At 56.0% G+C, this 24,198-nt stretch overlaps 1 protein-coding gene across 9 annotated transcripts in view; it reads right to left on the bottom strand.

Moving 5' to 3' along the window:
- Zmiz1 (zinc finger MIZ-type containing 1) overlaps nucleotides 1–24,198 on the bottom strand; it is a 194,736-nt gene that overhangs the window by 88,249 nt on the left and 82,289 nt on the right. For all 9 annotated transcript variants that reach the window (XM_063238758.1, XM_013156674.3, XM_013156675.3 and 6 more), the window contains 2 exons: nucleotides 6,993–7,101; nucleotides 2,085–2,198 (listed from right to left, as the gene is read on the bottom strand). In XM_063238758.1, coding sequence (XP_063094828.1) covers nucleotides 2,085–2,198; nucleotides 6,993–7,052 — 174 coding nt within the window. In that variant the 5' untranslated portion in view covers nucleotides 7,053–7,101. The remainder of the gene's footprint in view (nucleotides 1–2,084; nucleotides 2,199–6,992; nucleotides 7,102–24,198) is intronic.

Here is a 24,198-nt window from a genome sequence, read left to right as displayed (position 1 = left end):
TGGGCCCACCCAGGACCCTGGGGACCTGGGACTCCCGAAGAGCAGAGCCCGGCTGTGGCGAGACTGGGTGGGGCGCACAGCAAGGACCAAAGGTCCCTGGGGGTCTGTGGTTGCTGCTCCCTGTCCTCCCTCACTAGGAAGTGGGGTGGTGACACAGCCCCTGCCTGGCACCACCTTGGGCAGGGAGGGTGACCGCTGCAACACCCTGCCCTGCCGCTGCCGAGCGACGGCCACACTCAGACCTTGCCCGCTGTGAGGGGTGGGTCGGTGAAGGGAGGCAAGGTATGGTGTGCCCTATGTCTCTGTCCACAGCATCTGCCAGGGACCTCCATCATCCCCCATCCACGGGCGAGCCTTCTTGAAGCTCTGGCCCCGACACAAACCTGGGCCCCTTTCCCACTGCTTACCGCCCTGCAGCTCACACCCAGGCTCTGATCCACGGACCCACAGGACCCAAGGTGAGTGAGCTCCTTCTGCTTCCTTCTTCCTTTTCTCTCTGGCCCCTCCCCTGCTCCAGCTCTGGCCCCAGGCCCTTTGCACACGCAGTTCCTTCAGCCTGAAGCACTCTCCTCTCCTCTTCCTGAGGAGGTCAGCTTGGGACAACTTTCCTGACCTGGTATAACCTATCTGCTTGTCCCCCACTGGAAGGGAAGCTCTTTCAGAGAGGCACAGAGCAGACCCACGGCAGGGAGTTGGGGAATGTTTGCTGAATGCGTGGATGAGCCATGGGGTGAAGCAGCACCTGTTACGATTCATCCAGGAGGGCCAGGGTGCCTGACCTGTTCAGTTCTGAGTCCCCTATTCTAAGCAGGCTCAGGATGGCATGTTGGGGGACAGTAGTGGCCTGTCTGCCCACATGTTGTGCATGTCCCTCCCGCCTCCTTCCCCTGCAACTGCTGGCAGCTGGTGTGGGAGCAAGGAGCCTTGGGTAACATCTGTCTCTGTCCACGGGGCTTAGGCTGAACCCAGATCCCCACAAAGAGGATTAGGGCAGTTGGGGGAGGGGAGGGGCTCCTGAGGGCCAGAGGATGCAGAAGACTGGGCTGTACAGGTGGCCCTGATTCAGCCTGGTGACCTAGAGGGCACCAGATGCTGTTGGCTTCCATGCGGAGGGGAGCCCTGACAGGGTCTAGGCTGCAGCCTCCCAGGGGCCAAGAGCATCCCCTGTGGAGCAGACAGCCACAGCTAGAACCCCAGCCCCTTCCAAGCTGTAGACCTGGGGTCAGTGCAGCGTCAGCGTTCTCTATAAAGTGAGCAGGGGCACAGGCTGACCTTATCCTGGGCTCTGAGGATGCATATCCAGGGCCAGCTCAGCCTCACCTGCCCCCGCCTCCTCTCTGGGCCCCTCCTCCCTGAGCTTCAGGATGTGCAGGGTTCCAGCAAGAGGCTCCTGAGAGGCTACCCTGGCTGGCCCTCTCACTTAGGAGTGCAGGCTGTAAGGCAGGAGATATACTCAAGCTATGAGCAACCTCCATGTGGTTCTCTTAACCCTGGTAAATCATGCCATGGGCTGTGGCCTCTACCCAGTGTGCAGCCCAGAGCCTCACCTGCTGCTCTGTGCTCTTGGACATCAGGCGTTTGCACATCCTGTGCAGAGCAGCTTGGCAAAATCTCCATGTGTATAAGCCGCTCCCAGCCCGGCCGGGGCCCAGGCAGCTGAGGGATGGATGCCTCTCTCCTGCCCCGTTTATTCTGTATGTGAATCTCTCTGCCACCTCTTTACACATCAGCAGCCCTGGCTACAAGGACATGAGGCCTGGATAAGTCTTTCTCATCTCTGGCTTCCTGGGACTCATTTGGCAGAGGGGATCATACATGATAAATGTAAATCGGTCAGTGTTTATTTGGCTCGATGGTGGATGTAACAGGGGCTTAATAAATGCTTCCACGAGTGGGTGGATGACAATAACGAGGGCTCAATGAATGTTTAGTTGGTGGATGAATGAATGACTTGACGATTTGGCTGAAAACCCTCCATGGGGCTGTGGCTTTGCTTAGGCTGGAACCTTGGCCCTCAGTGTCTGCCTCACACAGTGTGGGGGACCCTCATCATTTGTGGGGGATGCTCAGGGGTGGTCACTCACCGTGAGGCAGCCCATCAGGCTTTGCTCGAAGGGCCGCTGGAACGCACGCGGGTCGCCACACCAGTCCAGCAGCTCCGTGGCGGCATTGTGGAAGTTAGCAGGATTCTGTAAGTGCTGTGGGAGGGAGAAGAGACAGCTTGAGGCTCTGAACCGGGCCCGCAGGGGTAGCACTTAGGGGCCTGGGGCAGGACATTCACAGAGGGGCCTTGAGACCCAGCAGCTTCTCAGATCCTCTCTTCCCCCAGCAGTCAAGGTCAGCAGCCCTACCACAAAGGCGTGGTAGAGAAGACACCCCAATGCCTTGTGGCCCTTTAGGCTTCTGGCAGGGAGAGGTATCTGGCCTCCATAAGTGTGGGTGGTGCTCCCTGGCCCAGACAGGCTGGCCTGGAGATGGACAGCCTCTCCACAATCCATCCACCTTCCGGTCTGTGGCCTGGCGTGCCATGGTTCTGGTTTCTGAACAAGCTCAGGGTGAACAGTGGGGGAGGCCACGCCCTGCTAGGAAGGGGACCAGGCACGTGGAGCTCTGGGGTTCGAGTCATGCTGTGCTTGGTATGTGGCTTTGTGCCCCAGGTTCCGGGGCCCAGATCTCTCAGGCCATGTGCCTCAGTTCGGGCTACTGGCTTTACAGTGTGGAGTCCCCTCCTATTTGAGGAGTCTGAATTCTAATGCATGGGCTTTCCAGTTTTACTGGAGGCCCAGAGAAAGGAGGTGACTCTGGGCACCCTTTCCTTAGGTGACACTGAATCCTGTCTTTCTGGGCTCTCTGAGTTGAATAGTTAGACCAGCAGGTATGAGCCTTCCCAGGGCCAAGGGCATGATACAGCTGTCTCTGGGATTTTGGGGTGGGACTTTGGCTCAGGAGTACGAGTGGCTGATGGTGTCCCCTGGGGATTCCCAGGGTGTTCACAAGGACAGAATGTGAGACAGTGGCCCAACTGCGGGATGGTGGCAGATCCTGGGTCCCTGGGACCCACCCTGCAGCATGAGCTTGGAGCAGAGGCAGGTCCCCACAGCCTAGGAAGGCACGGGTACTGTAGGAAGTCCTGAGGGGCAGGGCCAGGGTCCTGTCTGCCACTCCCTTCCACTCCTGCCGACTAGGACCTCCCCTCGCCTCTGACAGCTCCAGTGCCCTTTCGGTTACGTGAGGACACGGACCACGGTGTAGCAGTGGGAATCTCTGCTTTCTGCACTACGGGTCCATGACGGTTGTTACAGTGTGGCTTGCCCTGGGCAAGGGTTAAAATCAGAGGAAAGAAAGGCTCTGAACGGGGCCTGCAGGGGCTCTCAGTGGGGAAGAAGAGGGAAACAAAGGCAAGAGGAGGGTGGGGGTCAAGCAGCAGCAGAACCCCTCCCCAAAACTGGTGGAGGGAGTTTTCCCCCCCCAGATGGCTGTCTCCCCTCCTCCTGGCCCCCTGGGGCACAGCTGCTCAGCACCTGCAGTGCTGCCCTCTGCAGAGGGCGTTTGCTCTCTGCCTTCAACTCCAACAGACTGAGGGCTCCCCCGCCTCTGCCACCCGTGCCCCTCAGCCTGCACCTGGCTTGCTGCTGCTCACCAGCTCTCCTGCTAACCGAGTTGTTCCGTTCACTTATGTGATGTCACAGCCAATTAGCAGGGTCAGCAGCCATGCATGCTGCTCTCAGAGCTGTTTGCTCCCTGGCAGCCACAGCACCCTGTTTTGGCCAGCCTTCTGTATGTTTGTCTGATTGATTTTTTTTGAGACAAGGTCTTGCTCTATAATCTAGGCTGGCCTCAAAGTCACTATGTAGGCCTAGCTGGCCCTGAACTCATGGTGACGCTCCTCGTGAGATTACAGGTGTGCACCAACACGCCTGGCCTCCGTGTCTTGCAACCTGAGATCCCTGTCCCTGACCCACCAGTTTGTTCAAGCAGGGAATCTCAGATGGAGCAAAAGTCTGGAACATCCTGTGCAGGTTGCAGGACAGCAACTCTGTGGCCTTGACCAAGTCCTCTCCCCTCTCTGTGTGTCACTTGTTCCAACCACGAGGGGGCTGAAGTGCACAGAGACCAAGTGATTCCGTGATATGTGTGGAACACACCTGGGCCAAACCTACCCAGCCTTTTGATGAGAGCAGCCCTGGGGATATCACTGAGCTTTAGAGTCCTGTCTGCAAAGTGGGGTGGTGACAGCTTGTGGGGCTGGGGCCAAGGTTAGAAATGGTGTATGTGAGGAACCAGTGACAGAGCGGTGCCGAGGGACAGCCTGATCCTGCTGTGTGTGAGGCCGTACTCTAATCCTGGGTGTTTTAGAGGGCCCAGAGGGTACAAACAGCCTTCTGCTCCCTTCTGGAAGCCCAAAGGCTGGCACGAGCTGACCCTGCAGGAATGGTGGGTGGCAGCTGCCTGTCTCAAGGATGCCTCTCTGCTGAGCAGGCCAGCAATCTGGCCACTGCACACGGGGACCCGAGGATACAGGGAGTGTCCAGCTTGGGCTGGGACGGGAGTGCACACTGCACCAGAGGTAGAAGTCCTGGGGGGCGGGGCTTGGTGGATGCTCAGCCTCCCCAGAAAACTGGCCCATCTCCATGACTCCTCAGAGGATGTGTCAACAGCCCATGGCTGCTGACTCTTCTGACAGGCGGCAGCAGGGCACACACTTCCCAGGGCAGGGCTGGCTACCCTAGAAGCAGTGGATTCCTCACACACAGCTGCCCACAAGTCCATCTGTGAATTAGGTGGTCTGTCCATCCATATATCCATTCATGTGTCCATCCATCCATCCATCCATCCATCCATCCAAAATGGATCAATCCACTCATCCATCTACCTACTCATCCACCCAGTTGCTCATCCACTTGCTATTTATCTGTCTCTCATCTACCCATTCATTCGTCTATGCATTCATCCAGAAGTCATTTAGCCACCCACCCTTCCACTCTTCCATCGCTTCTCTCCAGTCACCCATCTAACTGCCATCCAGATGCCTATCCATCCATTCACCCATCCATTCCCTTGTCTATTTGTGGCGCCAACCCCCTCCACACTTGTCCCAGATACTTAAGCCCCTTCCTGCACTGAGCACTGGGCCAGACTCTGCACCCTCAGCATGTATGTGTATGACTGCACGGAGGAACTGGAGGGGAGGTGCAGGATGCAGGGGCCTCTAGAGGGCTCAGCAGGCACCCCATAACCTGATTGTGTTCACGAGAACACAGGGCTCCGTGAGTTTGCAAAGCAGGCAGCTGGGGTTCTGACACCCCATTTTACAGGTCATGCAAAGGGGTATGACAACTTTTCTTTTTGGTTGTGTTTTTGGTCCTGGGCCTTTGTACTGAGCTACATCCCCAGCCCTTTTTGGGTCTCCCTAAGTCTCTAAGTTGCTCATCCTGGACTCAAGCATGCAATATTCCCGCCTCAGCCTCCCAGAGTCCTGGGTGTGAGTTGGGATATGGCAATTTAAGCAAGGACAAGTGGCTTCTAAATGTGGGGAGGAGGACTCAGGCCTGCGGGCCTATAAATCTGAGCTGTGTGCCCAGCTTTGAGGGGTTGCTGCAGGGCAGAGCCCAGGAGGGAAGGGCCCCTGTCTTCAGGAGGAAGCCGAGAGAGAGCAGGTGTCAGGAGCAGCCAGGTGGCTGGTGAGGACTGAAGCTGGGGCTGGGGTCACAGCCAGCCGACCTGGGGAGTGGGAGGCAGGTACAGGTTTGTATCCGTGACTGTGAATAGAGGCGCAGAACAGGTGCGTGGAGCTGCCGGGTCAGGTTTAATCTGTAACAAGTCTTTGATCTCCCCTGCCCAGAGCCATGCAGCCATCCGAGATTGCTCTGCCTAATGTGAGGACACATGGGGCTCCTGCCATGGGGGGACCATAGCACCCCAGGTGATGTTGGGGGGCTCTGTCACCCCAGCTCTCAGCAGAATGCAGGATCCCTGAGCTGTACAGCCACTCTGCACTGAGATGCTGAGGACAAGTCACTACTGCCATCAAACTGCCACAGGCCAGGGCCGGATAGCGTGTGTCACAATATCTCCTGGTGACCTATCAGGGAGGCTCGTGGGCTACATTTAATACAGAGGGAAACTGAGGCTCAGAGAAACAGAGTGTCCAGCCTGAGATCTCTCCATGGGGCCACCGGGATCTGAGGACTCAGTCTGGGACTCTGCACCTTCTCGACTCTTCTGTCTCTGTGTGCGGTACTTGTGACTACCACTGAAGGTGCCCCGGGAAGGGGACCCCTCCCACTGATCCAGAGTGGGGAGCCCAGGTGAGCTGCATGTGGGCTTGGTGTGAAGCAGGAGGAAGTCCTCCCAGCACCAGGAGCCCCGTGTGGGGTTGTGTGACTTTAGGCTACTTCCTTCCCCTTCTGTCATTTTCCTTTCCTATAAAATGATTTATTTGCCAGGCGTGGTGGTACATACTTATAATCCCAGCACTCAGGAGGCTGAGGCAGGAAGATCCCTGTGAATTCAAAACCAGTGTGGGGCTACATAGTGAGTTCACGACCAGCCCAAACTATGCATCGAGACCTTGTCCCCCCAAACCAATGATGATGATGATGATGATAAAGTTAAAAAAAAAAATAACTCCCCAGGACTTTTTCTTCTTCTTTTATAATGTTTATTGACCAACAGCTGGGGCAGAGGCAGGGTGCTAAGGTCTGGGCGGGGAAGTGGAAATATTAGGACTTCCCTGTATCCTTATCCAGCCCAGAGCACAGCAGCAGAGCCCAGAGAGGGCATCACACTGACCCACAGTTACACAGCAGGGAAGAGACATGGCAGTACTGAGCTCCAAAGCCAGGCGTGTATAATTCCAGCATTTGGCTGGTTCCCGCTCAGGAGCCCCAAAGCCCCTTACCAGGCGGGTGCTCAGGGAGCCCAGGCACAGACCCGAGCTATAGTTCCTGACATGGTCCCCCCGCCCCTCCCGCCTGCATACGGGCGCCCACCTGCTTGATACACTGCAGTCGGTCGTTGGTCTGCTGGATATGCCTGTCCATAGAATTCATCCTGGCCGTGTCGCTGGGTTCTACCTGAGAGCCATGAACGTCGTCCAGCCTGTGTGGAGAGAAGAAGCGTCACTGGCTGGGCCTTTTATGCCACCCGGCATCCCTGAACCCCCGGCTGCTACACTGGAAGGGCCAGGGCCCTCTTTACAACCCAAGGCCTCCTGTGCCTCTGGCCACCGTCTCATGGAGGGCACAGCTGGGGCGCCCTTCGAGGCTGAGGGCAGGAGAGGCCGTATTGCACGTGATTTGTGACTCAATGGGGGGCACCCTCGCCTGATTCCTGGTTCAAGGCTTAGCCTGCTGGATACAGCCATGTGCACGTGTGTGTGCACAAGGGCAGGGACCTTCTCGAGACAACCTTCACGGCACAAGCGCTGCCATGTGTCCCTCGTCACAGACGCCACACGCTTTCCCTAAGCCCCTCTGGCTTTACAGCCACTCACAAGTGCATGGTTCCGTCTTCTGCCCTTTGCCTTCCTGGCCAACAAGGAAGACAGATAAGGAGGAGCCTCCCCCAGTTCCAGAAAGCCCCATGCACCCCCAGGCCACACAAGGGGGACCACGACAGCATGACAGGTGGCACATCCCCACCCCTCACTGCTCAGGGCCGGGGGACTGGTGCAGACTCGTGAGTCAGATGCAGGGCTGGACGGCAGCCCCCTCCTGGCTCTCCCACCCTCATTTCCGGCATGTCCCTAGATGTCCCCTTTACGGGGACACATTCTTCCGGGCAACACATTCTCTCCTTCACTTTTCACCCCTCCCAGAGACACTCTGGGAGGCTGGCACTGTCTCCACATTAGAGAAAGAGGCGCTGAGATGCTGAGGTCTCAGATGGCCACAGGTCTCAGATGGCCACAGGCCAGCCGGGCCTTTTCGGTTTCTAACAGCTGCACGTATTCTGTGCTACAAGAAATCATTTACCCCACTAGCATCTGAATGCCAGCCCACTGCCCAGGGCTGTCCCATAGCCTGATGCCTGCTTAGGAGACACAGGCTCCTTGGGCCAGGTCCTGTCCATGTAGGGGAAGAACTGGAAGCTGTTCCCATGTCACTAGAAGGACCTTTGAGACTCGCACGTGACACACGTGTGCCTTCACCTAGAGAACCTATCAGAAGTGGAAAGGCCGGGTCCCTTGCACCTTTGTCCTTCTGAGAATGCTTTACCCAGGGCTTTCTGACAAGAGGAGAAAAGCAGAGACCATGCCACATATTCACACCCCATCCCTGCCGCCCCTCACCATGGTCACCACGCATGTTGCAAATTATCTCCCTGACGTCTGGATTTCTCAGCTGTCATTTACCTGTCCCAGTGCCAGTCTGTCCACCCGTTCACACCTCCACAACCATCCCAACGTCCTGAGGTCACTTTGCAGCTAGGGGCCTGCTACAGAGTGCACTTTCCACAGTGGACAAGGACACTGGGCTGCAGGGCACGAGGTCAGGCCAGGTGTGGTGGTGCCCGTAACCCTGTAACCCCAGCACTTTGAGAGCTGAGGCTGGGGGATTACAAATTGGGAGCACAGCCCAGGAAATATAGTGATTTGATGAGACCCTGTCTCGAAAGTTTTAAAATGGGGATGGGGTGTAACTTAGTGCAAAAGCCCTAGGCTCAGTCTCCAGGATGACTAAGACTGTAACAAACACAAGACCCACTAGGCCAGGTCAGCTGGGCGGCCAGGAAGCCTGAAGGAATCCCCATGTGGGGCAAGGCCGACTCATAGGGGACTGTGGAGCCCAGGCAGCCGGTAGGGGTCACTGCTGACAAACCTAAGCGCCCACAGGGCCAGACATCTGCACTGTGCCTCAGCCTGAGGAGTTTCCCCCTTGTAGGACAGGATGGCCTCCGGGGAGGATTAGGAGGTCTCTAAAACTCCACCTCCAGGAACATTTCTCAGGATGGACTGGCATGGTCCAGGCATTTCGCAGTGTCTGGAGACTCTAGGTACCCGGACCTACCTGGCCAGTGAAGGCTCAGCATTGTAGCTTCTGCCAGGGAAGATGACCCAGCCTCACTTTAGGAGACAAACTACAGAGCTGGGTATGGCAGAGCCCATAACCCTAACACTGGGGAAACTGAGGCAGAAAGGTCCCAAGTTTAAAGCCAGTCTGGGCTACAGCCTGGAATGCATAGTGAGACAGAAAGAGAGAGAAAAGCTGGGACACAGCTGTCCAAAATTCCTGTCCATATCTGCTCCTGGGCAAGCCTGTCTGCAGGCCAAGACTGAACTGAACTGACTTCTGGGTTCAAGGATTTCCAGGATGTCTCTGACCAAAGGCGACCTGGGTGACTCTCCTGCTTTCTAAACCTGAGGCCACATAGCATGTCTGGGCTGGCTCCTGACCCAAGAGTGTCAGCCCAGGCCAGGCTCCATCCTGCAGGAATCACAACAGGCTCAGCCAGGCTTGGGACATCTGAGATCAGGGTGTTAGGGGACAGATGGGTCACAGACACAACAGCACGGCTCGTGCATATTCTTGTACACGAGAATACGTGTCACTGAATAAGGAGGCCACACAGGTGCAATGACATTGCTGAGCCACCAAGAGGAGCAGCCAGAAATGGAATGATGAGCAACCAGCAATGCATGGGCTGGGCCATGGTCCCACAGCACACCGAACAAAGCCTTAGCAGCTGGGGTCTCAGGCATGAAGACAGGAGAGATGTGCTTGTAAGGAGTGCTACCTGAGTCCAGCATTGGGCCAGGCCCTGAACACAGGCCCCGAGCAGGGACACAACTGATCCAAGGTCACACAGTCAAGAAGCTGCTGGGTTACAGCTGTGACTGGACCCCAAAAGATGTCCTCCTTGTTTCACCCACCCGGTCCAAAGCCAGTTACGTTTCAAAGGCCTTCTCTGCTCAAACTCTGTGGGCCCGCCAGGGCTGGGAGGTGGCAGCGCTTGGCAGCCAGCAGAGGTCGCCCTTGGCTGCGGAAGCGCTGGATGGTAGCAGCCTGGTCTTTCAGCTGCTCAGATTCTCCTCACAGATCCTCTGTGGCTGCAGCTCCGGCACTCAGGGAGGCCTGGGCTACTCCTAACAGTTTACTGTCCTGTGCCCATGGCCTCAGCTCCTGCCCCTAGGTGGGTGCCATCAGGTGACTTAGCCTAGCTCGAGGCCTTGCAGTCTCTTCAGTCTGAGCAGAGCCTTGGGGTAGGGCATCTGTCACACCCTTCTGGGCATGACACTGGGTCTCAGTTTCCCCTTCTGTACAGGGTCAGACAAGTTGGCCTTTGGCAGCTCATCAGATTCCACATCTGAGATTGCTGTGTCTTGGGCATGGGCTGTTTAGAAAACTCTACCTTGACAGGAAAAGACACTGGCTACAAAATTGGCCCACCTAAGCAGGTCCCAGGGAGCCCACGAACATGCCCCTGAGATTTGCCTTAAGTCTGGCCGGGCTTGACTGCACATACGGAGATGGTGAAGGGGTAGGGGTGGTGGCTGAGTCTTCCTGACTCATGGGGAAGGAAGGCATTTGCACTTCTCAGCCCATGCAAAGCGCAGGGAGTTAGCGTTGCTGGGCACACAGGCTGCAGGGGCTGGGGACCAACCTTTCCTGCATCGTTGGCACAGGGAGAACACAGAGGGTGTGAGGGCCCTGTGGTTATTCTAAGCAGGGCCCTTGCCTGCCAACATTGAGGAAGGCAAAGGATCTGGGGTGGCTCCTCCATGAAAAGTCGGGGTGCTCTCACTACCCCAAGGGTGAAGAGCCCCACAGGGAGTCCCTGAAGGTGGTAGTATGGCCATGGTGTTGAATACAAGTGATTTGTTTCCCATATTTCAGACCTAACTAGTTCATCGGCATGCTGGACCCACATGCATCCAGGAGGCATTTGCACCCGGTGCATGTGTGTGGAGCACCTGCCTACGTGCCCCTCTGCACACTCCTAAGCAGGTACGTGCACATACGGGCTGCTGGCCCAGATGCACTCAGGCACACACATCTCAAGACAGCTTGCACAGGCAAGTGGCGGGTCCCCAGGGAGCCGTGTGAGCAACGGTGTGCAGAAACGATTCAATCACCACACACATCTGCAGCTTGGTCCCCTGGGGTGAGTGGTGCCAGCGGTGGCAGAGCTCTCCCCGCACAGCCTGCAGGGAGCAGAGGCCGTGCTCCCAGACGTGACCAAGGCAGGTGACCTGAACACTGCCTGCAGCTTGGCAGTGAAAGAGCCTAGGGTCTAGAGGTCCTGACTCATGAGGCTCAGCTGTGGAGAGGGACCTATGGGCCTGCTACTTTGCCTGAACTAGCACCCTGGTGGTCCTCCTAGGCTTGTCTCACCTTCTACCACTCCTAGGTGTGTCCCATGTCGCCTACAACCTACCTGGGCTGTTCACTTCATCCCTGTCCCCTCTATGCTCCATTCCCCATTCCCATCCGGATGGTGCTAGATCAGAGGTGACTTTGCCTCCATCTCTCCAGCAGCTTGAAAGTCTCCTAGGCGGGCCTCCCCTGGGCCCATCCAGCACCCCAGAACCCCACAAGTGCTCGCTCATTCCACACATAAAACAGCTGGGTAGATGCTTGGGCATTGTTATATGTGTGTGACCCAGATGGCCAAAGCTGAAAGTCCAGTGACCCAGCATAACCACAGGACCCTGGGACTCAGGAGATGCCACACACCTAGCGGGTCTCAAGAAGTGACACATGAGCCACTGGTGAGACAAGGATGATACCAGGTGGTCCCCAGGCAAACCTTTTACATTTCCCCAGTGAGGTTTCTGAATAAAGACAATGACCACAGTTGAATTCATGAATGGTATTTACAACGAAGTTAAATTAGAAGGCAAAGTGGGCTCTAGAAATGGTTTGGACACAATGCGAGTCCGGGGATGGTGACCAAGGCTGGAAAAACTCAGATGTGGGCTGGCACTCTTGTCATCTTAAACAGAACGAGCAGAAGCTTAGAGAGGTACAGGACCTTCCCTGCCCATCCCCCCAGCAGGCAGATTGTCCACTCCTGACCCTCAGGAGCCTGCCCAGGACGCACCTTGGAAGCAGAGGGGTGGGAGCCAAGCAGACAGTTTGACTTTGGGGCCCTATCCAGGGAAGTCAGGAGGAAAAGCTGAGGAACAGGAGCCAGAGGGTGGGGAGCAGCTGCTGGGACCAGCTGTTTCCCACTGGGGCCAGGCAGTGGGAAGGGGTGGCGGCTGTGCTCAGGGTGGCCCGGCAGGAAGGGGCTGGGAGCCAAACCTTCTGGCTGGGGGGCCATGAGAGGCCTTTTACCTGCTGGAGCCTGTGTCCTCAAAGGTGTTCTCAATGGATAAACAGGAAGAGCTACCCCTTTCCCCTTCCCTTCCCTGCTGCCGGTGGGGCTGAGAGTCAAGCCACTTAGGGACAGTGCCTGCAAGGTGAGAATGTGGATTTGTACCCCAGCGCTTACAAAGCCAGGCCTCCCCCAGTGACACAAAGCAGCTGACCTGTACAGCTGTGTCCCATAGCCTGATAGGGACTGAGTGGTGAGTTCTGGGGAAGGTGACCCCGACAGAGGTGCTGGCCACCATCCTGGCCACGCTGGGCTAGGCATCCAGCTGTATTGGGTGTGTCCTGTCCCTTGGAGCATACAACATCCAGCATGCCTAGTAAACTGCCCTGAGGTCATAGCCTCCTGCCACATTCTGGGCACATACCAGTCCCTGACCTCAGCTTCTCCAACAGCTTTGTCCCCTGGAAGGTTGGTGTCAGCCCTGAACCATCCCCTGGGGTGTCCTCTTCTCCCATTGCACTTGTGTTTATTTCCTCGGAGTGGAAAGAGAAATAGAGACACTATAGAACTGAAGTAAGCCAGATGTGAGACTCTCCAGGTCACCTCATTTGTGATGCAAAACTCCATAGCAATGTGGCCATCACTACCCCTTGCTATAGGAAGGAGTGAGGCTCAGAGGCCCAAAGGCCTTGCTCAGGATAACACTCCCAAGGAGCGGCAGCACAAGGCCTCAAACCTGGCCTAACAGCAGAGCCCAAGTCTAGTGCCTCACTTCTCCACAGAAATGCAGCAGGCCTTCTCCACGTGCTGTGTCATTCCCCAGCCCCAGCCACCTGGAATGTGGGGAAGGTGGCTGTTACTGCTGCAGAGGTGGAGAGCGGGCCCTGACACAGGTCCAGAGTGGACCCAGGCCATCAGCACTAACACAGATCCCTGCTGGCTTTGTCTCAGGCTCCTGTCTGCTATTGCAGAGGCTCAGATACATGGTGGCGGGGGCGGGGCAGGGCGGGAAAGTGGTCTATCTCCCCCACCCTCCAGGGACTGGAGGATGAACACAGGGAAAGTTAAACCACCTCCCCAGTCCTTTCGCTCAGGCTAGTCTCTTAACTTGCAATCCTCCTGCCTTAGCTACTGGGGATTACGGGGGTGGGCCACCATCCCCACCAAGGAGGTGTTTTTGACTGTCTCTTCCCTACTCTGGCTTTAAATCTATCCACCTGGCAATCCTGGCACTTCAGGGAGGATGGGGACAATAGCATTTCTTGGGGAATGATAGCTGGATGAACCCAGAAGGACCACTGGGCACAGAGATGGCAGCTACCACTTCCTACACCCAGGGCAGGCATGGCTAATCGCTCTCTGCATTTTCCCCACCGAACCTAGACATGCCCAGCCAGTCCTTTACATGCCCTCTGCCTAGCCACCTTTAACCACCTGGTACCAGCTGAAGATTTCCAGGTGGTCTGTCTGTGAAGGGAGAGGGGACCGCTTAGCCTGAGCACCAGGCAGACCCAAATGAAGACCTCCGATTCTTGACTTGGAGCTCCTTCCCTGCACACAGGCTCGTTTGAAGCTGAGAGCCCTGTGGGCAGACCACATATGGGGTCATTCCCCAGACAGCACCAACAGGGGCCTGGCTGGAGCTCCCAGCCCTTGGCCTCTGTGTCAGCAGGGAAAGAGGTAGAGAAGCCGGTGTTCCTGGGGAAGTTGGCCCTCCCCCACTGGGGTGCTAACAGTTTTCAAATTAGAAAAACCAAACAAACAGTGTTTTAAAGCCTATTTTTTTAAATCTTATCATTTCTGGGGCAATGAGAGGAACAAACAGGACAATGGATGGGAGTAGGGGCAGGTGATGGCCCTTGCTCTCCCTCCCTCAAGGGCCCTTGAGAACCCAAGAGGCCAAGGCTGACAGCAAGACAGGGACCTGTGTGTGCCCACCAGCCAGGCTCCTGTCAAAGGCTGCTCATCAGGGAAGAAGGCCAGGCTAGGAGCTCTGGGATACATGAGCCCCTCCACAGTAGCCCAGATGGCCAGGTAAACTCTGTGTCCTGTAGGCCGGAAAAGAGCCACTGCAGGATCCCCTCCCTGAAGAAAGGCTCCTGGACAGGGAGACCAGCGCCACCTGGCCTGTCCTTTGGGGTGGGGGGTGGGGGTGCTACTGATACTCCTGCAGGGATGGGCCTGCAAATGTCTGCCTTTTGCCAAAGTCAACGGGGCACGGAACGACTTTCACTGAACACATCTTAAGATTGATTTCTCCCAGAAGTCATTTGGAGAAATGCCAATCTGAATGGAGGCTCCAGGGGTTACAGAGGCTGGAGCACTTCGAGGCCTCCTGGGTGGGGAGCCCAGGAGCTGGTGCAGGGAAACCCCCAGCTCCTGGTGAGGATCTAGCTGCACAGAGTGGCCAGACTCTCCGACAGTCCCTGTGAAGAGAAGCCAGGGGAAGAGAGGAATCATGGAGCCTGAACCCAGGACATGTCCTCCTTCACAAAAGCCACTCGGGGAGGTGGGGTACTTCCTACCTCCCCAGCCTGAAAAGTTCAGAAGTGGCGGGGGGCACGGCCATGTCCCATGGGTGAAGGCGAGAGTGAGAGGTAAAAGGAGGTGCTGGTGGAGGCTGAGGACACTGAACCCCTTCCGTCCTTGCCCAAACAAAGTGCTCTGTGGCCAGGGCACAGGGCACAGGGCACAGTAGCCCAAGGCACCCAGGGGGTCACTTGCCCGAGCTGTCTCCCCAAAGCTGCAGAACTGGGCGGTCCTCCACACCACCCTGAAACCTCCCTGGTAATTATGAATAATAATGAACAAAGGTGTAGCCTTCCTTGTCTACTGCCCGCCAGGCCCCGTGTTGAGCCTTTTATGTGACATAACAATACAGCCAAGGCAGAATGATTAGCACCATCTCCCGATAGGAAAAGTAAGGTTGAAAATAACTGAAGAACTTAAAACTTGTGGAGATCAGAGAAAGACAAGGCTGGCCGGGTGTGGTGGCACACAAATCTGTAATCCTGACATTCAGGAGGCTGAGCCAGAATTGCTGCAGTTCAGGACAGCCTGAACTACATAGTGAGATGTCATTTAAGAAAAAAAAAAACAAGGCTGGGATTCAAATCCTGGTCAGTGAGACTTCAGCACCCAGTAGCTCACTCACTGGGGACCGAGAGATGGTCCACAGTGCGGCATACATCTTTTCACCTTGTTCTCTCTCTGACCCACGCAGGTGGGCATCATTGCCCATACCTTATGGCGATACTCAGAGGCCACACAGCTGGGCAGGAAGCTGCTGGAATGGAATCTGGACACATGCACTTTGAAGGCCTTGACCTAACCCACAGCTCCATTGGCTGTGTCCACCCAGTGGCTGCAGGCCCAGAGGTGGATGATGAGGGGTTCCCACGCAGCCCACCCCAAGGTGCCCTGAAGCTGGGCACTCAGCTCCTCTACACTGGCTTTGGGGAAGTGGGTGCTGGGTGAAGAGGACAGGGGACAGAAAGGAACATGGTTATCTCTGTCTCCTAAACTCTGTAATCCAGGGGTAGGCAGATAAGCAGTCCCTCCCACCTGCTGAAGGGGGCTGGACAAGGAAATAAACCTACATGTCCAGGGACTTTTCAGCCAGACCTCTTTAGGGGCCTTCCTTCCTCAGGACTGAACCTATGCCATGCCATGCCATGCCATGCCAAGCCATGCTATGCTATGCTATGCTATACTATACTATATCTATGCTCATACTATATCATAGTATATTATACATTATATTCCCAGCCCTATATTTTGAGATAGGGTCTTGCTAAGTCACAAAGTTGCCCAGGCTGGGCTTGAACTTGCATTCTTCCTGCCTCAGCCTCCCAGAGTGCTGGGATTACAGAGCTGCACCACCACACACAGCCATGGGGTCTGTCTTAAAGGAGAAGGTATTTGAAGAGAGTAGGACCTTAAACTCATCCGCTTTTTAATTAACTTGCCCTGCTGCCTTTAAGTGATTCCGTGCTTACGCTCATTCTTTTGAAAATTCCAAAGTGCTATTTCTGACCTGTGATTTACTATTGCCGTACGTCTCTATAAGCAGTGTTTTAGCTTAAGTGGCAGTTGCATATTAATTACAAAGTTAATTATGTGCTGTGTAATCATGCTGTAATTCATTAGTTTACTCTACACTCTGAGAGCCTCATGCTAATAGCGAGATCTGACAGGGTTTCAGGAATCAACATGAAAGATCCATTAGAAAGGCAGAACAGGGCCAGAAAGGCTTGGGACCCCACGGAGACACTTCCTCGGGACCCCTGGCCAGGTCTTGTGCCTCCATGTGGATGGAGCGCTAGGCCCACAGCTGCCTGGGGCCCCGCACAGCCTTGTCTCCCAGAGCCCACAATGCCTGGGGCCGAGGCTGCTGAGGACGGCAGAAAACCCAGCTGGCTCTTGCTTTCACCTCTGGAAGTGCATGGACAGGAACAAAATTTGTTTAAAATTACTTACGGAACAAGGAGTCACTTTTAGGTGAAAAATTAACTGCTCAGATGACCAAAACAAAGTGGCCACAGGAGGAAGTGCAGACCGTGAGGCAGGCAGGGTGGGAGGACTCCAGCATCAGTGTCCGGCAGTGATGGGGAGACCCAGGCCCAAAGGGTGAGGGGCCTGGCAGTGAGGTTTAGACTGAATGTCCTTTCCCTTCCTCTACTGGATACTCAGAAACGTCCAGGGCCCCAGAGGGAGCACGGCTCCCATTTCCCACCTCCCTTCTCCCTGTTTGTCTTCTGATGGGAAACCATGGAGAAGGTTGCAAGCTCTCCAGCCTGGCTGCAAGCTGGGTGTTCTCCTTAGCTGATCAGGAGGCCCAGAGTCCTGCCTGCAAGGGCCAAAGGGGCTCCAGCCTGGACAGACACCTTGACTGTTCTTAGTCACTCCAGGCTATTTTTTCCTAAAACCATCTTTCCCAAGGCCCAGAGCTGTCAGCCACTGAAGGATCACCCGTGATCCTCCGGTGGCATTTAAAAGTCACTGCCAGTAGAGCCAGGCTTGCTCCAAGCACCTCGCCCCTCTGCAAATCTGCAGATCGAATTTCAAGCCCTTGTGCAGGTGGGGGTATCAAGACTGTGACCTACCCCCGGACATAGCAATCTGGTGGCTGAGACCCTCTGCTTTCCAAATATAAACCTGCTTGTTTATTTTTTCTGACAGCTGAAAGAAGGGGAGGAAAAAGACATGGAAGTCCTTTCTCTTCTGGTTTCAGTCAACAAGAAAAAAGAAAGACTTGGAGCCCCAGCTGGCACGGGAGGAAGATAAATAAGAAAAAACAAAACATGTCCTTGTGCTGCAGCAGAATGTTTTAAAAAGAGGTGAAAGACACAAGGTCAGGGGCAGACTTCATATTCCATCATTCCAGCAGCTTGGGGAGGAGGCGGGGTGCTAACGACTGGACGCTTCACGGGGAATCATTTTGGGGGATTTTGGAGGGGGGTGCATCTTAGCAGCCAAAGCACTGTGGTGTCCTTTCCAGGAAACACACTGGTTGTCCTGGCAACAGAGAAGTCCGGCCTCCAAAGTTCTGACAGGATACCAGGCTTGGCCTGAGATGCTCCCCCATGATTATCTGAAGCCAAGCCTTCCCCCCCTCCCCTCAGTGAGCTGGAGGAAAGGGTGCAAAAGTGTCAGCTCTGCACAAACACAGGTGCCAGTCCCTGCCTCTCCCTTGTGCAAGCAGCTACTCATCCCCCAGATTCATGGCTTCCCAGGGCTTTATGGCTGAGCAGGTAAAAATGCCAGAAATAGCTTGGAAGTGATCCTGCCTCTGCCAGCACCTGAGGGACCCAGGAGACCCGAGCCCGGTGGAAGGTGAAGGGTCAGCCAGGGCCAGGTACGGTACACAGTGCACTCTCTGGAGAGGTTAGCGGGCACAGGGGGCCAAATCAGAACACAGCAGGTAGGATTTTCTCCAGTCATCTCCCTCCATCCATGCTTGTTTGGGGTGGCTCTGGAGATGCTTCTGGATTTAAAGCCCATTTTCCCAGAGAGAAATATTGAAACACCCAGCCTGAAAGAGGCTGTCAGGGGTGAATCAGGTTCTCGCAGGAAGAGCAGGGGAAGTGGGAGAGAGGAGCAGAGGCAGCAAAGGCCTCGATCACATGGGCAAGAGCACTTAGCTGGCCACCACCAGGAGCTGGGCTAAGTGCTTGATGTGCATTATCTCATTTAACTCATTTTCTAGCCCCCCAGCAAGGCGGGTACAATTATCCCATCCTCAGGGGGTTGGGGGAGAAGAGGGGCTCAGCGACCTAGCCAAGGCCACCCAGTGAATATGAGGTAGAGCTGTGAGCCACACCTTGCAGTCTCCAAGGCCCTTCTCGCACTCACAGCACAAATACCAGGAGGGGGTGGACCAACGTTGGCAGGCAGGAGGGATTCACTGCTATTAATCCCTCCCCTTTCAGTTCCTGGCATCTCTCCTGCACCCCCTATTCCCTGCACATTCTGCGCTCTGTCCCATGGACCAGACCAGAGCCTTCTCTGAGCCCCCAGAAGCAGATGCAGCAATGCTGACAGGCCCCGAGGGTCTTACACTGCACCTAACATCACCACTGTCCTCTCTGGGCCCAGAACCATCCTAGGACATAGGTAGTAACTGTCCATTCTACAGCTGCAGGGCTGAGGGTTCAGCCAGGGCCAGTAGTACATCCAAGCTCACACAGCTAACAAAGGACAGAGCTGAGCTTCAAACCCTGGTCAGTCACAAGTCCCAGAGGTCATGTTGGACTAATGATGACGACTGGATGATGAGGAGGGTAACAGCTAAGCCTCCCCAGTTTCGTGCTGTGTGCTCTGACTGTGGCAAGCGCTCTAAACACATTAAGTTATCTTATTCTATCAACCCCTGATTGAAGTCCACGGCTATAAATAGCCCCACTTCAAAGATGGGAACATGGAAGCTGAGGTGTGAACTCTGCTAGGCAGACTCCAGAGCTCACACTGGTAATCCATAGGGTGCCCTGCTTCTCCAACCACAGAGACCCTGCCTGGCTCCCTGCCTATGCCCTGGACCCCAGAGGGATGGGCAAGCAGCACTGGGGTCTCAGTTTCCCTTTCACAGAGGTCAAGGCTCTGAAGAACACTTCTCCAGTCTAGGAGAAGCTGGTCCTGCACTAAGTCTGTGTGCATGTGTGTGTGTGTACATGTGTGTTTGAGTGTGTACAACCCTTCTCAAGCCTCAGGCCTGCACTGCTAGGAGGATATGCACACAACTGATTTATAACCCTTGTAGAAAGCAGAATTGCAAATCTCACCCACAAATCTTTCTTATCGAGGTACTGTGACAGGCAGACATGCTGTGAATTCCCAAGAACAAGCAGGCCTCCCCTCAGCCTTGGCTCCCTTCTGCTCCCTGGAACTTGCAGGGGGCCAAGGATCAGCTCCCTGAGGTCCCTCTGGCTGCTAGCAGTCAGGCCAGCTCACCCGGGAGAGGTGATTAGAAACCCTGGCTCCTGAACGCCCAGCTTGATAGGCCTATGGGCCCCCTAGCCTCTCCCACCACACTGACCACCCGCTCCGCCCTCATCTCTGCTCAGGGGGTGGGGAGCAGGCCCCATAACTGCCAGCCCTCACCTATCTCCCCGAGGGCTCAGCCCATCCCAGCTTGCACAGATGTGGATCCTGGGGGCCAGGGCTACCACACTCAGGTTGCTGCTCCCATTGTCCCCTCCAGGCCACCCCAGCATGGTGAATATGAAGCAAAAAATAAGAAGCACACTCTGTCCCCAGGCTCCACTTGCAATACCCTATCCACCCACCGGCTTCCTCAGAGGTCTCTGACGACCTACTCAGTCCCCTGCTGCCCTGTCCTGAAGACCAGTGAGCAAAGGTGGGCGGATGGGCAGTGCTGGTGATAGGGTGGGCTCAGTTCAGTTCTGCCATAATGTGCTGCATGACCCGGGGCCAGTGTGGCTGCCTTTTCTGAGGTTTCTCTTTTTCCTCTCTAGGAAGCAGGCTGGACTTGCCCCAGCCACACTGGGAGGATTAGATTAAGTTTAAGAGAGGCCGTGACCTTCAAGAAAGGCATACACAAGTACACATCCATACCCATGTACATAAGCACACATGTGTATACACAGCGACACACAAACAGAGGTCCCAAGGGTCAGGTGATGAGAATCCCCAGTCTCTCCAGGGCACACTGCCTGCCCTCTGAGGTGTCTCTTGCTGGCCTGACTCCAGTAAGCATCTCAGCTCCTCCTCCTCCAGCTCAGACTCCGTAGGCCCCAAACCTATAATCCTGGGCAGGGAAAATGACAGCCTTGCCCAGTAGCCGCCCTCACTGGCGGGTGGGGAGCCGGGCAGTGGCCACAGTGGTGGCTGGGAGGCGGGCCCAGGACAGGCAGCCGCCGTGGCATGAGAGGTCAATGGTGGGGCCAAATGCCATGGAGACTGTGGGCTGTGGGCAGAACACAAGGGAGACAGAGGGATAAGGCTGGCACAAGACCCCGGGCTGGCCCAAGCTGGCCTCTTGTGGGATAAGGGCCAGAGGGTCAGCGAAGGAAGGATGTCACCCTCATGCCAAGAAGGGAGTAGGGCGGCCAGGCCCCTGGACAGCCCACTGTTAGGACACTGAGCCCTGGCCCTGCCCCCTTATCTCCTTGGAAGCCTGGGAAGCTGCATTTTTAGAGTGGATTTTCTGGGACCTGCTGGCAGCTAGCTGGAAGGTGGCTGGCCAGGAATCTGGGTTGCCTTGCACAGGCAGGCGCTGGGGTCTCTGCTGCCTCTGCAGCACCCCTGAGCACTCACCCCACTGGCAGGAGGCCACCACTCTGCCAGGGGCACACTGACTGCATCAGCCACCCACTCACCACCTGTCTTCTCCGAAGCACCGCCCCTTAGTGGGTGGGGCCAGGAGACTGGTGTCCATTTCCCAAGGCCTGGATTAGCTGCTGGGGTGTTTCTCCTCTTGGCCCTTGCCACGGAGAAGTGCTACCAGGGAGCGACACCAGGGCACTCTCCACACCTGTGCATCCTGCTTGGCTCTGGGTCCAGGGCTATATGGGTCCTCGGTCCATCTCAGTGGAGACTGAAGCCTGGCCTCATGGGAATGCTGCCCCAACTCCCCTGCCCAGAGCCACAACTTGGGCAGGTCATTTCTGTCTCCAGCCTCAGTTTCCTCATAAAAGCAGGAAGAGACTGGGCTTGAGAGCTGGGCTAGGGCACTGTGGTGAGCAGGGATTGAGTCAGAGGTCAAGGCTGAAATTGGAGTTGGGTCAGCTCTGAGTTTCTGATCAGCCCTGTCTAAAGCAGGGGCTTTTGGTGGCGCCCAGCATCTAGACCACAGAGTGCCCAGCTGAGGCTGCCTGCTCAGAGGATGGTGGCAGTGCTTGCCTGGGGCTGTCTGGATGATCGGCAGGGCTCTCATGTCACCATGAGCTGGGAGAACAGGTACAGCTGACCGTGCTTGGGTCAGCCTGTGCCTGCCTAGGTGTGGCAGCTCTTGGGACACAGGCCAGCGGCACCCAGGCCTTGACCCCAGTCAGAGTCACAGGGATGGCCTATCCCAGGCTCAGGACCCAGGATGCCTCGCTGTTACTCCATAGCCACCACCGCTCCTACTGTCCCAGCTTGTCTTAGGAGGGTTCTGCTGAGAACAGGGACACTCCGCTGACCCGGTCCCAGGTGTGCTGCAGGGTGTGTAGCCTGACATCTCAGGGCCAGCTTCCCTGCTGGTGGGGAAAGGCTCCTCAATGTCTTCTCCCTCCGCCCACCTGCGACCTCCAGGATGGCATCAGGCATGAGCCTGTCCCCACCCTTGGCACCCCTCCAGGAAGAAGATGATGACAGGGCCAGGGGATGGCAGGTCAGTGCCAACCTGCTGATCCCTGCTGCCTCTCTCCGCCCAGGAATGGTGAACGGAAGCCAGGGCCCCCGAGAGCAGGCGGGTGGCACAAATGGCATTTGTTCCTGTAGCCTGCCTGCCCAGCGTGCCTGCTCACCCACTGCCCGGTCCCACTTGCCTTGGCCTCACCAGCCCCTTCCCTGCCCCCTTGCCAGTCTGAGATGGCTGTCGCCATGGCAACCCTGCTCATTCAATCCAAGGATAATGAAGCCAATGTGTTTTTCATTTCCATGAGCTCGAGTGCGGAGCAGCGTGGAAAGGCGGCTTTCCCCTTTCGCCCCTCCCTCCTGCCCTGACCAGCAGAGGGACAGACATGGGCCGGCAGGAAGGAGTGAGGCCTGGAGCCACCAAGCTGTCAGCCTACCATGGCAGGCATGTGGCTGGGCGATGGCAGCTAGAATGGCAGCGCTCAGACTAGAAGAAGTAGCTGGGCATCATGAAAACAAGTCAGGGTGTGGAAGCCAGGTCAAAGGGCTCCATTTCAAGCTGTGTGATCTTGGGCTACTTTCTCTACCTCTCTGGTCTCTCAAGTTCACCAAAAGCTACCTGGGTCCTACCCAGGGCCCCTGGGCCCCTATCTTCTTATAGGAGGGGTCTATATTTTCTCAGCATGAAAATGGGGCCAGCAACTGTCACCTGCTACTACCAGGAACAATGCACCAGAAAGCTGGTACACACAGTAGGCATTTTGTAAGTGTGAGTCTCCCCTCTCTTCATCTTCCCTGGCCCACACAGCACAGAGGCAACAGATGTTTGGGAATCTTCCTGTGTGAGTCAGCGGTCAGCTGGCCCTGACACCTCGCCTTCCTGCAGGCCGTGGCCCAGGACCTGCCCATCCCACTGGGGGTGAAACCGAGGCCGAGCAGGGTGGGGCTGGGTAGGAGGCAGGGCATTTCTGTAGCCCAGCCTTGGAGCTCTGCACCCGAGGCTGCTGCCATGGCCACCTACCCTGGCCTATCTCTACTAAGGCAGGAAGCCAAGCATACAGGTACAGGAACCTGGTTGCCTCTCCCAGTGATTCAATCATCCTGAGGCTGGTGGCCCTCTCCTGTTTGGGCTGACAGATGAGAAGGCAAGGAGCCTGCCATGGAAAAACCAGTGCAGGACTTGAAAAATGAAATAAACCTGCCAGCAGGGAGACAGTCTCCATCCGTCCTCCGTAAAGCTGTCTTAAGGCCACCAAGGATGCCAGTGATGGCTCCTCCTGAGCCCCCTGCACCCAGCCAGGCTCCAGCCTCTGCCTGGGGAGAGCTGGCAAGGAGGGTACTGGGAGGCACTGGGTTAAAGTGGCAGGAACACAGCACGGGGGCTAGGGGTGCTGAAGTAGACTCCTCAACACCTGCATATAGTAGATGCTCAGCAGAGGCTGTCTGTGGGTGACTGAGTGAAGGTGCCCAGCCAGTAGAGCTCATCACAGCCTGCCTGGATGCCACTGAAGAGGCCAGAGGCACGTGACAACCCAGAGCAGCTTGCGTCTCTAGGAACCAGCGTCCAAGACAAGCCAGTGTCACCGGGACCTGCACTGCAGGTCAGGGAGTCTCCCCATAGCGGCCTCAACCCAGGCCTGAGGCAAGCAGACTGTGCAGGGGATACTGCCTGTCCCTTCCTTGGGCCTCCGTGGGGCCATTAGGAATCATGCCAGAAAGTCAGGGGTGATGGTACACTCTTAATTCTAGCACTCAGGAGGCTGAGGCAGGAGGACTGCTGGGAGTTCAAGGCCAGCCTGAACTACATAGCAAGATCCTATCTCAAAAAAAGGAAGAGAAAAAAAAAAAAAAATCATGCCTGAAACTTGCTTGTGACGTAAGTCCAAAAGAGAAGGAAAGGGAACAACAAAGTGACCAGAAGGAAACACAGCCAAATGTCATCCAGCACGACCTCTGGTTTGGATGATTACATCAATTTCATTTCTCATCTTCCACTTTGCTGTGACCTCCAGGCCACCTACAACAAGCACGTGTCACTAGGGGGAAAGGACATTATAAAGTTGAAGATCAATAAGTCACTTCCACTAACAGCTGCTTGTGCCAGACTCCCCCATTTATAGGCCAAAGTCAAAGAAATTG

The sequence above is a fragment of the Cavia porcellus genome, unplaced genomic scaffold, assembly GCF_034190915.1.
Source record: "Cavia porcellus strain 051 isolate PalLab524CR breed Dunkin Hartley unplaced genomic scaffold, mCavPor4.1 scaffold_28, whole genome shotgun sequence".
Taxonomy (NCBI): Eukaryota; Metazoa; Chordata; class Mammalia; order Rodentia; family Caviidae; genus Cavia; species Cavia porcellus.
This window is presented reverse-complemented; position numbering and strand designations above follow the sequence as displayed.